Below are 18486 nucleotides of genomic sequence, written 5' to 3' on the forward strand. Positions count from 1 at the left end.
TTAAATAAAACTGTCGGAAGAAAACAATTTTTGAGAATTCCTTGCCTTTCATAGCTTGTTCTTCAAATTATTTCGAATTCAATTAAAGCTAGTTGTAGCTAAGGTAATCATTTACTATATTTTAGGAGTGATGTTAACGCTTAATTTGTTTTTATTTAGCTGAATAAATTTAAATAAATTATTGTTATTATATTATTATTAATAATAATAATTTATTCAGTAAGATTTGATTAAATTATTATCAATGCATGTTCCACACATACTAAAGTTTCAAAATATACAAAAACTATGATAAACAAGTAAGAGGCTCTAGTCGGGAGCTTCCGACTAGGGGATACCGTGAACTCTCGTCTTCCAACATCAAATGCATATATATATATTCTATCTTAGAAGCTATATGTCACGTTTAGTGACTCTAGCTCTTATTATTTACCAAAATTGCTCAAAAACAGGATATCGATATCGATTTTTATCGATTGTTTGGAAACGGAGTAAGTTATCGATTATCGGAAACAAACTCGATCTGCGCAGGCACTAGGAGCACCTACATCTACATTTCTCTAGCTCTCTAGCTCTTATAGGTTCTGAGATCCTTGCGTTCATACAGTTGGACGGACGGACGGACGGACAGACAGACGGACATGGCTAGATCGACTCGGCTATTGATGCTGATCAAGAATATATATACTTTATGGGTTCGGAGATGCTTCCTTCTGCCTGTTACATACATTTTGATTTTGCACAAATGCAATAACCCTTATACCCATTTTTAATGGGCTTAGGGTATAAAAATGACTAAGTGTATTGGCGCTTCTGTGGAATGCCTTAGCTATGCTGGGTCCACTTCAAGCCAAAGTGATTCGGTCTAACCTTATCAAACAATTTGTAACCTCAACCCAATCATATGTCACAGACATTAACCTTCAAGCAAACTGTTCAAACTGTTCATAAATGTTTTATAAGACTTTATAAAGAGTGTGAAATCACAGTTACGAGTATTTGCACACATGAATTCAACTTGGGATTTTGCGATCATAATCGAAAGCAATAAAATGACAAGTGCAAGTTTTGACCTTAGAGATATGCACAGATATAGCCGAGTTCTATTGTATTCACACTATATATATACAAATGTTATTGTTTGCATAGCTCGATTGCGGCTTTGGCTAACTAACTGTACAATTCATATTGAGAGCTATGAAAGGACATTGAAATATTTTTGCAATTACAGCATAAAATGCCGCGTCATTTGATTGATTGATTAGATATATCTATCAAATGTCATATATGTATGTATATATAAATAGTTTGCCTCAATGATTTTTATAATCACAAATCTATGCGAGGCACTCGACGCTTTGGAGTGTGAGTGCGTGTGTGTTTGCCTATTTGATTGACATTGAAATTATCTAGCTGCCCAGAAATTGTGACAATGTGTCTCAAAAAATAATGCACATGGGCTGAATTTTCTCTGCAGCTCGAGAACAGTTGCAATTGGAAGCTAAGCATGGAAACAGTTTGAATTTTTGATACACAGTTTTTGCAGTTTTTGTATGCAAATATAAAGCATACGCCGCGTAAACAATAAGCATAACAAAAATGCACACATTTTTGTGCCAGTTTTCTTTTGTGGGCAATTTGTTGTCTCGCCCCAGAATTATAAGCAGTTATTATATTTATGTTTATGTGGCTGTAATTGCATATGAAATTTCAATATTGTAATAAATATTTTTGTTTTCTGTTGTCGCGCGTTTTTCATGACAGAATTGGTGCAACCGCAACAGGTTTTCACTATGACAAAAAAATGAAAAAACATTCCAGTCATGCGTTGCCAAAGAATTGTGCTTGACTGACAGATGCCCTGTATTTAGAAAAAAACAAATAGCTGTAAGCTACGTCTACAAATTGTAGAAGTTAACTTTCTTGAATAACATTTTGGGTGATTCCCGATTGTGTTGAAATTTTCTGCGCTTTAATATTATCATAAAAGTGCAAAGCAGTGTAAAGAATAGTGAAAATTTTAATATGAGGGAGGCTACAAGAAAAATGCGTTGCCTCTAGCTGGTATTAGCTTTGAGATATAGACGACTGTCTATTTATTAAGTACAAAAGCGAATACAAACTAAGACTATATGCTTACACTATTTACATGCTTAATAGTTTGGAATAGATGACTTTATACGAGGAAGAGAAGACTCCTATCAAATTATCTATAATGCTTGTTATATTCATCACAAAAGAAACTGAACGGTTTATGCAAGGCATCGTCAGTTGAACAAAATTTAAGCGATAAAGGTGTATTATTACTTGTTAGTCCAGTAGGGACATAGAAGTTTAGTTGGTTAGTCAACCCAAAAGGGTCGATTTCAACCGTAGTTAAATTTTGCGTAAATAATACACAAAGAATAGTTTAACGATGAATTAAAGCAAGAAGATTAGTTATCAGAAGTCTACTGGCATACGACGTTAACCGCACTCGTGGCTCGCAGTTTAAGGCATGGATGCCGAAAAATTGTATATAAATATTTTCTAAGATCACAAAGGTCTTTGTCACAACTGTCTTGTACTTTGCATCTCAATTTGTACAGGGTATGCGATGCGAAAAAAAATGGTAAATTTATTTACTCTGTTAGTGTCTGAGCTGGCGCTTAGCGCCCTGTCGCTGAGTTGGCAATTTATGCAATTTGGCCAAATCGTTCAAGTATCGCCATTGTCGTTATAATCGCTCGTTTGCATAAAACCATTATGTGCTACATGCCATAAATTATAGTGTTTGTACAGTTAGTTTGCATAAAGCGGCGGCGTTTCAAGTACAATGCAATCCAATCCAATGAAATGCATTGCAATGTAATCAAATTTGTTACAAGGCGCCCGTTCGGGGCCTTGGCTTTAAGTACATATCATTATAGTTTGCCTTTGTCTTTGTGTGTGTGCGTGTGCGTGTGTGTGCTGCCATAAAGATGCAAGTACTGGGAAATGCAGACCACATTTTACAATTTTCTTTTTATATCGCATAGGAAGCCATAAAGCCTATCAAATAATGTGAACTCATTTGAATTCATTTATTTATGGGCATTATCAAACGCGGGATTCCCTCGACTTTATGTGCATTCAGTTACTATCAACATTTACACTTTTTATACACTATCTGTTCTATTAACCCACATTTTGTTAGAGTATTTGGGCATAACGTGAGTTCTGTATTTTCTTTTATTTGGAATAAACGTTATGCCTGCAGAAAATTAGTTCTATGCAATGATTAATATTTGTTTTTTGACTTGGAGTAAACTTGATGTCTTCTTATATCATGCAACATATATAGAGTAAGCATATTCAAAACTATTAGTTCCACAAAAAACACTCTTCTTTTTTTTTTAATTTGTAAAATTACACTTTTTATTAAATAATTATTGTGACTGTCTATATCAAATTGTAAGCTTGACAAAAGCTTGCTGGAAAGTTCAAATATTTTATTTTTATTCAAAAATAATTTTAAAAACGATCTGGCAACACTAAGGGTTGTTAAGTTGGCTGCGCCTGAACATTTTTTAGTCTCTCTTATATGAAAAACAAACGTCAATGCATAAAATCATCTAACAAAAAAAATGATCATATAATAAACTTAAGTTAATATTTCTTAAGTTTCTCGTTTAATTAAGATTTGAATGCCAACGATTTCTCATAAACCTGAAGGCATTTAAAATATCATCATTGGGCACTTGACTTGAATTCCTTACGTTTATTTGCTCAACTTAGTAAATGCGAGTAGCTATGAAGTCACTCGCTGCTAGACTCAAGAGATCTCAAGGTAACTTACCATGCCAACTAATCTCCAGTTGTCGTTGAAACACAAATATCTTTGCGTTTCTTTTGCGAACAGTGCTATTTTGAATTCGTTGTTCACATAGTCCGGGAGGCCGACTATCGTTATATTTTCTGTAAAAAGAAGAAAAATAAAAGCAGTTTGAATATCTGTGTATGTGCGTGTGGAACTTTTAATTGATGTAAATATTTGGCTGGCAAAAACATTTTTTAATTAAATGCAAACACGGACGTGCCGTGATTAAGCGTGTCAAAGCAAGCCGATCGTACGATCCAAGGGGAAAGGTGGGCTTGAAAGGCGCAAATAATTTTCATATTTAATCGGAAGCTAAACGTCGTATTAGCTTGTACTTTAATCAATGGATTTTTTAGACACGCCCTCCAATGCCGCACGTGTTCAAATACATTTGCACAATGTAAAAAGTAAACAACAAAATTGTTTAAAAATTATACAAAATCTTTTTTTAATACTAAAAATACTTTTAAATAAAAATTGATTGAATATATAATTTAGACTGTGCTCTTAATAAAAGCAATTAAGATAAATAAAAAAGACGATCAAGTTTTATTTACCGCAACTGTGGTAAATTGGAGGAAAACGGTTATATGTATTGTTTACCATTCGATAGGCTTTAACATAATTTCAAAGATTGTTGTGAAAATTAATTTAAAACGTGTTTCACACTTTTCGCAAAATCCCCCCTTTTAGGATGATCGGAGCGGGAGCAAGGTTTTAGGAGCGAAGTTTAAAGTTCTGCCCGGGCAATACTCGGTAATATACATATTTAATGCAAAAAAGTTTACTGTCAAAACTCGCTAAGGCCAACGAATCTTTAGCTTTTGATGGGCTGTTAATGAAACTGCAAATACTGTATAAAGATTGTCATTGACGTCTAAGATATTCAGAGAGAGAAAAAGAGAAAGAGATATTTGAGAGCTGTTTGCCATCGGCACCGTGTTTAATATTTGCTTAACAGTTAACAAACCGAAGGAAATTCAAGGTGTGCTGCGTTCTAATTTTAAAAGAAGAACCGACTGCTGCAGCTGCAGTCCATGATTAAATCGGGCAAAGTAAAATGGGGGAAATGCATTAAAACCAAACTCAAGTACATATGGAGATAGCTGCTGCTATCTCTCTCCCACAGCCTCCCTCCGTGACCCTCTCTCTCTCTCTCTCTCCCAATCTCTCCACTAATTATAAACTAACAATGTATCTAAGGCCACGCCCCGTTGTCGTCGTCGTCAGCCACAGGGCTATTGAACTTGCGAGCAGGCACAAAAGTCACTAATAAGTAAAGCACTTGAGCGCAGCCAAAGAAAAGCGGAATGTAGCTGGGGAAAAGCCACTCGAGTTAGATTGATAGGTGACTGGGTTCAGCTTCAGCTTCAGCTTCAACAGAAACGTTGACTGCCACTGCGACTGCGACTGCGACTGCGACGGCGACTGCAACGTCGTCTGCCAGTAATTAAATTTATGCACAGAAATTCTTGGCAAAAGACGCCCGCTAAAAGTTGGCCGGCGGCGGGGTACGTAGGCCGGAGCTGGGCTCTCATATTTCATAAGCCCGACAGGGCCCAGGGCCAGTGCGCTTGAGTGACTTTTGTGCTTCACACCTTTTGGCCAGGCCACTGGCAGCGGCAGCCGATGCGGCAGGCACTTGGCCTGCCTTTGGGGCCAACCAGTTGGTGACTCCTTCTCGATGGCAACTCGATGCTTGGGCCTTTTGTTGTTATTGTTATTGTTGTGATTCATGGCGCGTTCGCATAACTTATTGATTTCATTAGTTTAGTGACACATGCCACAGAGCGAGAGAGAGAGCGAGAGAGAGTACTCTAAAGTTTGCACTTGTGAGTGCATGCCACTGCACCACCACCAACCCATGCACCAACAACTAGCACTTGCCACCATGCCACTTGCCGCATGTGCCTGCTTTTGTTTATTTTGGTTGGAGCTTGAAGTTGAGGCTGCAGCTGGAGTTGAGGCTGTTGCTTGGTCCTATTCAAGCCAGCTCCAAGCAAGCTATTTTGCATTGTTTATCTTGTGCATTTCCAGTGGATTCTCAGTGGGTATTCAGTGGTTACACATTCGCACGGAGTCTTTGCTGATGAGCAATTGTGCTAGTTATCATGACAAGTGGCAGCTGGAGGGGGCAGATGGGCGGCAAAGGGAGGCTGCACACTGGCAACGGCACAGTGATTGTGCAGGTGGAATCTGGTGTTGCTGAACATTTACCATAATAGATAATATTTCTATTATAATCTATAGATTGTTCTAGAACTAAGCGAGAATGAAATATGTGTATGGATAATAGTATCTATCATATGGCTTATAGATTTTTCTAGGACTAAGCGAGAATTTGTGTAAAGTATGCCCAAGCAGTCAAAGTTACAGTCAGGGTGCTAGAGATTCTTGTTTGATTAATTCCAACATAATTAAAAATTATATAAAACTTATTTAATATAAATTTATATGTATATTTTAAATACAAGCCCTTCACATTGCACACATTGCATCGACATTAATCTGTGTTAGAATATCTACAATATATAAAATACTTTAACTTAATCATGTCTGCAATATTATTTGTATTTATTTTATTATTTAATATTTGTTTATTTTAATAATTTTTACTTGGGCTCATTAAATTTGTACTCTTTTCGCAATTGTTTCTTTTTTTTAAAGTCAATTATTACTTAGCTTATATTCTTAGCTTTTACTATATTTTTTGATTTTTTACCAACTTTAAATAGCAAACATTTCCCTTTGCACATTCACTTTCAGTCCAAATCTCACACGACATTTTATCCCCCACCTTCACTTTAACAATTGCCAAAAAAAAAGAAAAGAAAAACCTGCCCATAGCCTGCATTTACAAAATGAAATGTTTATTTTTAATGCCTCACGATGTTACAGAAATAAAACTTGGCCGTTTTTGGCTCCAAAGTTTTCACGACAAAATCACATAAAATGCATTTATGCTTGGAATTTTTATGACCATCGATCGTTGATATTTGAAAGATTTTTCGGTTCGGTTTGTTTTTCACTCCATAAAAAGCTACGATCGGGCCGCATTTTTGCCGCTACTTATAAAGTTTTCAAGTTGTTTTCTTATTTTATATTTTTTCCATCTTCTCTTGGGTTTCTAATTAAGTTATTAGTCACAGTGTGGAATTTGTTTTTTGAGTCTGAGTCTTTAATTTATGTTTTTATTTTTTTCCCCAACATACTTGGGTTTTTAGAATGGGCGTCGCCTGTTATCGATATCGAGATCTGTGCACCTAAAACGCATCATCGTAAATATGGCAAAATAAAACATTAGCCCAAAAGACCTGAAGGCCTTCTAATTGTTAGATGCTATCACATTAGACTGATTTCAGACTCGTTAGGCTTATGGTTATGGGCTATGGAGGCGGTTGCTGTTGGTGTGGGTGTGTGTGTGCTTTTGGGAATTCTGTGTGATCTTGAGAGGGTTCTTAAAGGCGAAAGTTATGATATACGTATGTATAAGCTCTTGGTCAGGTATTACAAACAAGTTTTCATATTTATTAAAATAAAGAAAAGACTAATTCAGATTTTATATTTATATACTCGAAGTAATCCATTCATGCTATGTAAATGTAATCGATATAAGCAGGGTCTGCAAGCAACTTAAGCCTTTCGATCAGTTGAGGCACATGCAAAAGGACAAGCTCGAATGCCTTGACAAATATTAGAAAATAATTAAACTATCACGCATTTGACTTATGTTGCTTTTGTAAAAAGATTTTCATAACTTTTGTTTAACTATAAAAACACAAAATAGCCATAACCTAACCTATACCAAGTTCGAGTTGGTTGCATTTATGACCTGCTCACCAGCTGCGCAGTGACCGCTTAGAATCTTGATAAATACTGTCAAAACTTAGAAATATAACGAATAAAAACACACAATTTAATCGAATCAGATGAAGATCAAAACAAGCTGAAGTTCAGGAAAACAAAAGGCGAACAAGAATAAAACCAAAACAACACAAAACAAATAATAAAATGAAATGAATAAAACAACAAAAAGTTTTAATCAAATATGCAAGCAATGAGGCTCATCAACATAAAATTAAAAAATCATAAAATGCTAAACTGCACAGCATGAACAAAATTCAACAAATCTGATTATATATCCAACAACGCCGGGCTCCAAAAATCTGACAACAAGCTGGGGCGTCAAAATGCCGCCTAATTGCGGCACATGTGATAGTTGGTTGGAGGGGGTACGAGCTTCAGCGGGGCAGGAGGAGCGCATGGTGGAATGCCAACAGATTTTGTTTTTTGTTTATTGTTTTTTTTTTTTTATGACCTTACGATGTGCACGTCACACAGCTGGTCACTTTGTCATTCCATCAGCGTGATAAGCATCAAGCATCGCCCCCATGCCGCGCCCCCTTATCGATTGCTAGAGTTATGGATCTCACGTAGCCGCCAGCATTTGAATTCGGGTTTAACTCAGATTTTGCCGGTGGGCGTTGAACGCTTGATAAGCATAAATAGCGGCTTATCGATCGGGACTGCATCCATTGGAAGTGATCTCTATGATAATGTCATTTTATTTGGCATATTTACAAGACTTATGCGACTCCTAACTGCGGTTTACTTTCACTGCTCTGGAGGAAAGCTAGCAAGAGTTATTGCTAGAATAAATCGATTGTGGGTTTCGATTATTCATTATCATGATCACGTACTTCAATATATTTGGGCAGGTTTTATTGATGTTTGAATCATGTTTTGTGAATGAAACGTTCGGTTTAATGTTTATGTACATATATTAGAAATCGAATATATTTAGTTGAGTTAGTAACTATCTATAATAATCGATTTCACTATAAAAGAACTTATTTATACATATATTGCTTTGACTTTGATATGTTTAATCTATTTATATTTTAAACGGATTTTGGTTTATTGATTAGCTAAATTATCGATATAATCATACGATAATCGATATCGTTATGGAATACGTCTCAGGAACTTTCTTTAAAATTTTTAAATCATAAATTTCAATAACATTTTCTGTTTTTAAGAAATTCTTCAACATTTGTTCATGCATTTTTAATGATTTCTTTAAAATCTATAATATTGATAATAAGCGATATCATCATGAATCAAATCACTTAAATTTATCATTGCCTTTTCTTTAATATTATGCATATTAAAAAAAAATATTAAAAATTTTATATTGTTAACGTTTGAAAAAAATCGTCGGAATTTCTCTTTTGATTTGTCAAATAAAAAATGTCTGTTCAATTTTATATTTTTTGAGCACTTTTACTGAACTCTTCCTAATTTTGAAACTTCTTCATGACGAATATTCGTAAGTAACTTCTCTCTTTTCCTTTTTGGGATAGCAAAACTACGATCAATCCTTAGGTTGCAGGGATTTTTTAAATGTTCTCTAATTGTACTTAATATATTGATAAACATGCATAGATATAGAAGAATTTAATTTATCGATATTTGTGAAAAATTTAGTTTCATTGGCAATTCCTAAAATCGAGCACAATTTTATGATTTGGTCAGCCCTACACGACATATTATTTCACAAATTTTGTATGCACAGGTTCCACGCATTCCTATGCGATCAGTTCTAGTTGGAGTCGGAACTATTCCGATTTGTTTTGGTCAGTTCTTGGAGCGCTTGACTGTTTATCCTTGGGTTGCGCAGGCCATGCTGGCAGAAAGCAGTGCATTAGCCCTTTCCAAGAATGTTGTCTGAGGTCCGAGTCTGGCGACGCCGTGCGGCAGCTGCATTCCGGGAACTTTCGCGCTTTGATGCTGACAGCAACTGCAGCAGCGGCAGTTGCAGCGGCGACGTCTTAGATTACGTACGTATTTTGACTACGCGGTCTAAGTAATGGCTTTTGCAGCAACAACAACAACACGATTTGTCACATGGAGCAGCATGGAACTGGCCGCCATTGGATTGGCGGGCATTGGGCAGCAGCGACTCGCAGTTGGATGTTGCACCAACTACTCCGCATCGCCAGTTATTGACGTTTTGTCACGTTTCCTGGAAAAAACCGTTTTATTTGCTCGTCGCTGGCTTTTGGTTTGTTTGTAAGCCGATGCCACAAAAGCAAAACAAACTGCAAAACCAACAATAACAGCCCGCAGCAACTGCAACAGCAAAACATCAAGCAAGCACGGTTTCAACCGACTGCGCAATACTCTTTCACAGTCAACTACATGGCAACCGCCATACGTATAATGAGACACTGATTTTTCCGATACAGCATCAAAAAGATCAATCGATCTTAAGAGAAGCTTTTCAAATGTCTTCACATCGCTACTTGAGAGATATCGATTTTTCGCTTGTTTGTATCGATCTGTGGAGGATTCTTTTTAGAAGACTTTATATAGCAAAAGTGTAGAGAAATCGATTTTTCCGATACATGTATCGATTGTTAGATAAGTTATATAAATTAAGACTTAATTTAACAATTTGAGAGATATCGGTTTTTTCCGATTCAAGTGTCGATTGTTAGAGAAGTTTTTCAAAATTTCACATTATAAAAATTGAGAGATATAGATCTATAGATAATGCTTTTTGGAAGATTTCGTTTTGGAAATGTGGAAATATCGATTTTTGATATTCTTTATCGATGCTTTAGAGAAACTCTTTAGAAGTCTTTATACGACACTTTGAGCGAAATCAACTTGTGTCTTGATTGTATTGATAGAGAATGCTCTTGAGAACTCTTCATTTCAATAATTTAAAGTTATTGAGTTTTTCTTGTTTGTATCGAATTTTCGGGAATTTCTTCAGGAAACTTCTTAATACAATTAGTGTAAACAAATTGTTAAGCATTTGAAAGCTATAAATTGTCTTGAGTTAGGGGCTGAGGACAAAAACATTCGCTCGAACATTTAACGAGATTAAGCGCAATAAATAATTGTTCGTTACTTAAAATATGTAGTTAAAGTTTTTTCCGGACATGGCCCAAAACTAATATACTCGCTTTTTAGTTGGTGAACGAGCATATAAAGAAAAACAAACTTCAACTTGAAGCCGTTGCACTTGCCCTGCAGGCCCATTTATCAGTGGGACCTGGAGTCTGGCCATAGTCGTAGTCGTAGGTTTGGGGCGCCCTCAACATATCGCGCTCTCGAGACTCCAAACAGCGCTAATTGCATTGGCACGCCCGCAGTTGAAAGCGCTCTGGCAAGGGGATGTGTGTGTGTGTGTGTGTGTGTGGGTGGGGGAAGGGGCAATGAAACGGAGTACCGCAACTCGAATGCCACAATTAGCGCCATTTAATGTGGAGCGTACTCGACTTTTACGCACGATTCCTGCACAGACGCCACTCAAATTGTATGCCCAAGCCGAGGGCCACAGTGTCAATGAGTTAATTAGCGCACGATTTGGCGCTACACCCTACCGCGCGACACCCTACCCTGCCCGAAGACCATAGAACAGCGCACTGAGACCCAAAGGGCCAAACTTGTGGCAACTCTGCCTGTGTGTGGGTGTATAAAAAAACAACAAAAAAAAAAATCTGTTTTTATTTAAGTCATCGTCGCGCTTTTCTGGGTCAAATGCAGCTCGTATAATTTATGTAGCACTGATTGAATTTTGTGGTCCACACACCAAAAAAAAAGGGCAATTAAAATTATTGAAAATCCCACAAAATAAAGTTCACATAAAAGTTTATATATAATGAAAAAATCTTTGGCTCGATAAGATTGATTGAGAATGTGCAATGCTCATAAAATAAAATGCTAAAAGGCATTCGATGTTAAATTCCACATTAAAAAAACAAAAAAAATGCAGTCGAAAAAAGTGTAATTTTTTAATATTTATTTTGGATCTTTTTGATCAAGTTTTATGCCAATTTTATGCTTTATTAGTGCACTAAGTAATCATATAAATTCCAAAATACATTGGCATTTTAATGCACTGATAGGGGAGTACGTCAATCTTTAAGGCAGGAACATGAATATTTGCTTAGTATACAGTCTATATAAAAATACATTTTTTATTTAATTATTTGATTTTTATCTAGATTTAGATCTTTGGAAATGGACTAGCATATATAAGTAATATTAAAATCGAGTCAGAAAGTATTTTCGACTATTGAGGGAGAGAGATTGAATACTTTTTACTTCATAGATCCCTAAAAAGCATTCCTTAATAATTCGAATTGAAACATAATCCATTGCAGCCAAACGCATTTCAGTATATTATTAAATACATATATTACTAAATACATAGATATATTATTTAATACATAAATCCGAGGAAAACTAGTTTGAGGCCATGAAGACGAAATTAAAAATGTATCACTTTAAAATAAAACCAAGCTCAGCTCGTTAAATTAACATGCAGCTACTGTTATAAAATGCTTTAAATGTAAATTTGGTTTATAATTCCCAAACGGTTAAAGCGCGAGCTGGCATAAATTGCATAAGCAATGCCGTAATTTAAGCTGGCTTTTAACATTTTAATCGAAATATCGCAGCCAACTTAACGGTGCGTAGCTGCTGCAGCTATTTTTGTTGTTGTTATCGATATATGCTAAAGATAAACGTGCAATTAAAAGCTGCTCGCGCCATTTATCAATGCAATGGTCAGCAGCGGGTGAGCAGTATCGATGACAACGGCAACGACAACAGCAGCAACTGCAACAGCAGCAACAGCATTTAGAGCAGCCGCAACAACAACAACAATCATAAAACTTAATAACTGCCTCCTTCTTTTTTGTTGATATTGAGAGAGCAAAAAAATGCCGACCACACGCAGGCGGCATGTTATTTACAGTTAATTGCAGCTGACTGCAGCGAAATGTAAAATTACATTGATAGTTGCATCAGACGACAACAGCAACAGCAACAACAACAACAACAGCAACAGCAGCAGCAACAACAACAAATTGCTGCGGGGAAGTTTCCTTTTTGTTTTGTTTATTTATTTAGCGGCGCTGCGGTTTCGCTTTCATTGTTGTGGTTGCAAATGAAAAATAAATTGAAGCTGGCATTTAATTAAGTTAACTGCGCATAGAGCAGGGCCAGGGACTGTGTGCGTGTGGGCTGCGGGGCGGCAGTCGCTGGCAATTTATTTAAAATAAATACAAATAAATCAAGTGAGAGAGTCGGCTAATTGCAGTTTTATCAGCGCAAGGACGTCTCAAGCCAAGACCCAGCCCCAGGTTGCAACATGCAACATGCACCAGCAGCAGCAGCAGCACCAGCAGCAGCGGCAGCAACTATTTGCTTTGCAACAAAGTCAACGGGCCATGCATTTTATTAATTAAGTGCAAACGCAGTCACTTACAAGCCGTTTAAACTGCGTGTTAGCCAACTTGAAATGGGCCCGCTAATGTGGCCAACAAACCGAACAACTTGAAATTCGGCCACGGATTGCCGCAAAGTGTCAACCGGGCACATAAAATACCAAATGGAAGCTGGGAAGTTTGGGCGCTCCGTTGGTGGGTCTCCACTTGTTTGCATTTAATAGCAAATGCGCCAAAAACTGGCGCTCAATTGCAACAGGCTCACAAAACAGCTATTTGTGGTAAACAAATATTTTTCCTCTTTTGAATGCCTTGTCAACGTGAAATGTGCGAAAAAGGGTATACTGAACTTATGCAAAGCTATGTAACAAGCAGAAGGAGGCCTATAAATATAATATCATCTATAAGCATCTGGCTATAAGTGCTGAAAAACTCATTGCATTGTTTTCTGCACAGTTACGATAGCAATGATTGCTCTCCGATTGCCCAAAATGGATAAATATCGATATTTAGTATTTAGGAATACTTAGATCAAGTATATATCACGTTTTGTACACCTCCCTTCGCCGCAATGACTAAAAAGGCAATTGTAGAGATATAATTCGAATTTTTTATATAAGCTCCAGGTTAAATATCATTTTAATGGCTTCTACATTTTATACTGACAGATAAATAAACGAAAAAATAATTAAGGAATGAATCTCACAAAGTAAAGTTGATAAAAGTGCTATATATAAAGGCACTTCTGATCTGGAGCACAGGGTATCTGCCAGCTCTGCACCAGATGTTTAATATTTTTTTAAGATTTTCTGAAATTTTGTTCGCTGCGTATTTTGGTTTTTGTTTTTTTTTTTTTGTTCATAAGGCGCTGAGTTATTGTGACAATTTTAATTGTTTGCCAAATTGTTGGTGCATTATATGCGGACTGAATTATTGCCGAGATACGCGCAGAAGCATTGATTACGTCAGCATAAATTAAGATATACCTGGCGTTGATTTATGCGGACAGGTGTTAATTGTCATCGATTGGCCAATGAATAAGTATCCATAAGTATTCATATATCTGGATATATATAAAGATATACATATATAAGCGAGTATCCACCCAGCAGGAAGCCGTTGGCGTGGGTGCCGCAAATAGATATATATTTTTATTTAGCGGAAAAACAAGCGCTAATTGAATGCACTTAAAAGCCTGAACAACTCATGTTTCGACCACTGATAAACTGCACTTTATGACTCGTGTAATAACCACCAATCCATATTTATATGTATTTACATAAATGTTGCCGAAATATACACAACAATTTATGTTGTCTTTTTGGCCTGCACCCTAGGGTTTCTCGAGTTTTGTAATTGCGCAAATGGGTTAATGGTAATTGCTGAGATATTGCTGCTAAAGGGGCAGCTAAATGGGCTGCAAAGAGTTACGTTTCCCAAATTGCCGCAAACTAGAGCAGGAGTACTTATGCAGTTGACCTGATGATAGTCAAAGCGGTTTTAGTTTATATACTCAGAAAAAAAATTTCAGGTGTTCTTTAAAGGTGAGCTGAGCAGAAGGAGAGCTTAAAATGTTAGTTAGTCAATACTGCTTTTGCTTATATTTCTTATAATAATTTATTCATATTTAATACTTTGTAGGTTTCTGCGAAATTACAGAGAGCGAAGAGATAAAAAAGTATAAAAATAGGAATATCTGTCCAGGTGCACACAGTACGCTGCAAATGGTAAATATATATATATATATATTAAAATTTAATACAATTTGCTTTTAATTTCAAATGAAATAAGACTACGTTTACATTGGTTCGTATCTATAAGACTTGAGAAACGCCCATTTCGCTGGAAAAGGTTTTCAAAATTGTCTGAAGATTTGAATGTTTTGGCTTAAATTAAGTTTTATCTCTGAGCAAATTAGCTACTATCTGCAATGAAGTCCTTTTTGCTTAGAGAAAACGCAATTTTTTTAAAGAAATTTTGTTGAGCTTATTTGTGAAGGTAATGCTGGAAATAATTAAATATATTGTGCATATTATTACTATTATTATTGATATTGGAATTATTATTATTATTAATATTATTATTTTTATTTTTATTGTGAGATCTGGCAGAAAAGGAGAAGCACAAATGGTGGAAACGAAGTAAAGAGAAATATATATATAATATTACAACAGGCCTTGTTTCTTTTGTGTCATGCCCCAGATTATTAAGGAACTGCAATTATCCTTAACCTTGTCCTTTAAGAACCGCACTTGAAACTATTTAAAAGACCACCCAAAACAACTTCAACTAAGAAGAAAAATAACACACACTCGTTTTTTATAGTTTTGGCCTGAGGTTTTAAATCATTGTGGGCGTGGTCCAGGCACTTACAACATAATTATTATAGAGGGCAACAAGATAGCCAAGGGCTAGGTGTCTGGCCAGAGAGAGAGAGAGAGAGAGAGAGAGACACTGAGAGCGAGAGATGAGAACATTTTAATGATGCCATTAATTAGCAAAAAATTACCAACAATAAGAAAACATTCTATACAAATTTAACACCCTCAAGGCACAGTGAAGAGAGCGGGAGAGAGAGGGAGCATAGGGAGCGGCGGCAGTTGGCCCAGTCCTTTTGGCCTGTTGTAACACCTTTTGATTTACGTGCAGTGCAGCAGCTCGTGGGCCATAAAACATAGTTAGAACCTTTTTGGCCCAAGTCGAAGCGGGTCTGAGCCAGGCTCATGTAACGCGACAGGGCGCCGTCTGTCTTAACAATTTTGGCCCAGAGCGCCTGCCAGCTACGAGGAGAGATAGAACTGGGCTGCTCAAGGGAGCGAGGGAGAGAGGTAGGGCGAAAGGGAAAGGCAGCACTCACCGCATGTGCAAAAAAAAGTAGAGAAAAGAAGGCATAATAAAAATGTCATGTCCTTGTCTGCTTTTGCCTAGTTGTCCGAGTGTGTGTGTGTGGCCAGCCCGGGCCAAACAGGATTTAGACCAGGTCCAAGGTGCTAAGTGCGGCCGGCTGATTTTTTTTTTTTTTTGTTTCTGTGCGCCTTTTATTGTCTGTAATTTTTGCCAGCCAACATATTTTTCTTTCTTTTGTTTTATTGTTTTTTCGCGCGTCATTATTTCGACTTTTACGTTTGTTTGTTTTTCTGCGGGCCAGGACAACAGCAGCAGCAGCGGCAGCGGCAGCGCCGTCTAGGCCCAGTTTATTTCTCTGGTCTCTGAGCTCCGGTCTCTGAGCCTATATCATTCGCAGCTCTGTTTATTCTGACATTGAGTGACATTGCTGTGCAACTGTCAATGTTACTTGGCATTTGTTGCATTTCAGTTGCTTTTGGTTTTTGCCTTAAGCCCTTTACCCATTGAAGATGGCTTGAAAAGGGGGTATTTTGTTTATATACTTTAAGAGCTGTTAAGAGTTGATATAGCCATGTTCTAATGTATGTCCACGTCGATTACTGAGTTTCTAAGAGCTAGAGTCTAGAAAATTAGAATGTCGACTCTTCTATTACAAATAATCGATTGCTTACCCTACAAAATCGTTAAGTATTCATTTTAAGATAAGGTTATTCGACTATAACTCAAGGACTTTAAATGCTAGAGATACCATTTTTGCATTTGAACCCTCCTAGAGTGCACCAAAATCTAAAATATTGTATATATTTAATTTATAGTGAAATAAATAACGGACTCTTGGAGGTGTACCCTTGGTCTTTTGGTTGCACACACATTGAAATTTCATATTTAAGCACTTGAAAATTCATTTAGTTTTGACTACAAACGTCGGAGTTATTTAAGAGTGCAGTTTTCATAGTGTGAAGGCTAAGGGAAGGAGCAGCACGGCTAGCTTCAAAGCAACTGCGATTGTTAATGCCGGCTTTCCGGCACTTTGTACAGGGTATCTGCCAGTCGGCCTCTGCCGACTAGTGCTTTCTTACTTGTTCAGCCAGTTTCTCTAGCTTCAGCTTAATTAAGGCTTCAGGTGTAAATGCTCATAAAATGTTGCCAGCGCCGCTGCCCCAAAGCAAATTATGCGAACACACACATCGGCTACGGCACAGTGGGTAACCCTTTTCTAAAAGCTAAGCCTGTCCCTTTCAGTTTTAACGTGTTTCCCTTTTTTTCGAGCATATTGCAAATCGATTCGTTGGAAATATAAACTTGAATTATTGCACTGACAACGTCGTCAGCGCTGTTGATGGTCAAGTTGACTGTGATTGGGCATTTTGTCAGTGGAATATTTAGAAACTAGAACTTGTTGAACTCTTTCAGTACCGGAAGTGGTGTAAAATGATTAAGAATATACCCTATATATCTGCATATGAATAATGCTTAATCTGCCTAATTGATAAGTAAGAGTTACTTTTAAAATTGTACTAAATCCAAACATAATATTTATCATATCCTAAGATTTTAGTATATAGAAACACAATATTACTTCCTTATCATACTATATCTTAAGCCCTAAGCAGTTCTAAGTTTCTCCCTTCTTCAAGTTTTTCGCTAGCCAAGCCTGATGCTTTTCTCTCACATCCTCTTCTCTCTCTCTCTCTCTCTCTCTCTCTCTCTCTCTCTCTCTCTCTCTCTCTCTCTCTCTCTCTCTCTCTCTCTCTCTCTCTATTTCAAGTTCTACATAACTCTTTAAGTTTCCAATACTTAAAATTTGTTGTCGTCATTTGCCTTTTTAGGCAGCTTCCTTGATTTGGACGCCTCTCTGTCAATACATAAGTATTTTTCAAGTGTGTGTTTCTCTATCCTGGGGCTCCTTTCCTGAGGTAAATTTCCTCAAGTTTCCATTAAGTTGCGCTAACTTTCTTGCTCTTTTTTTAATCTTTTTTGGGTAGGTTCAAGTTTCTCCCAATCTTCTGTATTCCTCTCTGTGGCCACACCAAAGTCTTCGCGTCGTCTTTCCTGTCTTGTCTGCCCCATTCTGTCAAGTTTCATGCTCTCTTCCCTCTGTTCCTACTTTATGCTCTAACGCCCTTCTGCATTCTTTCTGGCGCCTTAGCCTTATTTGGTAATTTGCGCTAATCTGGCGCATTTCTCGTCACTCGGCATTTGAGCTTTGCGCTGATCCTGACTTTCGAGACGCCTCGGTCAATGTCCTATACTTATTTTATTTTTGGCTGAATTTTGTTTTATGTGGCCAAAAGCTGACCTGTTACCTGCAAATCTTTTCAGTCGGCGGCTGCCGCGTCCCTTTAATAATGAGATAAGAGAACATTTTACGTTCGTTTTCGTTTTTTTTTTTATATTTTTTTCTGCACAGTCTGCCGACTGTGGCAGCGACAACAGGAGCAGCTCCACGCGGATAACTCTATTAAAAATTACTGAAAGCATTATTTTATGGCTGTCCATGGCCATTGATTGCTTTTGCCAGCGGAAATCGCTTAATGGTATTCCAAGGAAACCATT

At 37.0% G+C, this 18486-nt stretch overlaps 1 protein-coding gene across 1 annotated transcript in view; it reads right to left on the minus strand.

Moving 5' to 3' along the window:
* Positions 1-18486, minus strand: part of LOC115758271 (cell wall protein DAN4) — an 87473-nt gene that overhangs the window by 3936 nt on the left and 65051 nt on the right. Inside the window, exon 4 of the mRNA XM_030698834.1 lies at positions 3818-3936. Within this exon, the coding sequence (XP_030554694.1) occupies positions 3818-3936 (119 nt within the window). The remainder of the gene's footprint in view (positions 1-3817; positions 3937-18486) is intronic.

The sequence above is a fragment of the Drosophila novamexicana genome, unplaced genomic scaffold (assembly GCF_003285875.2).
Source record: "Drosophila novamexicana strain 15010-1031.04,08,12 unplaced genomic scaffold, DnovRS2.1 tig00000137-arrow-arrow-pilon, whole genome shotgun sequence".
Classification (NCBI taxonomy): domain Eukaryota; kingdom Metazoa; phylum Arthropoda; class Insecta; order Diptera; family Drosophilidae; genus Drosophila; species Drosophila novamexicana.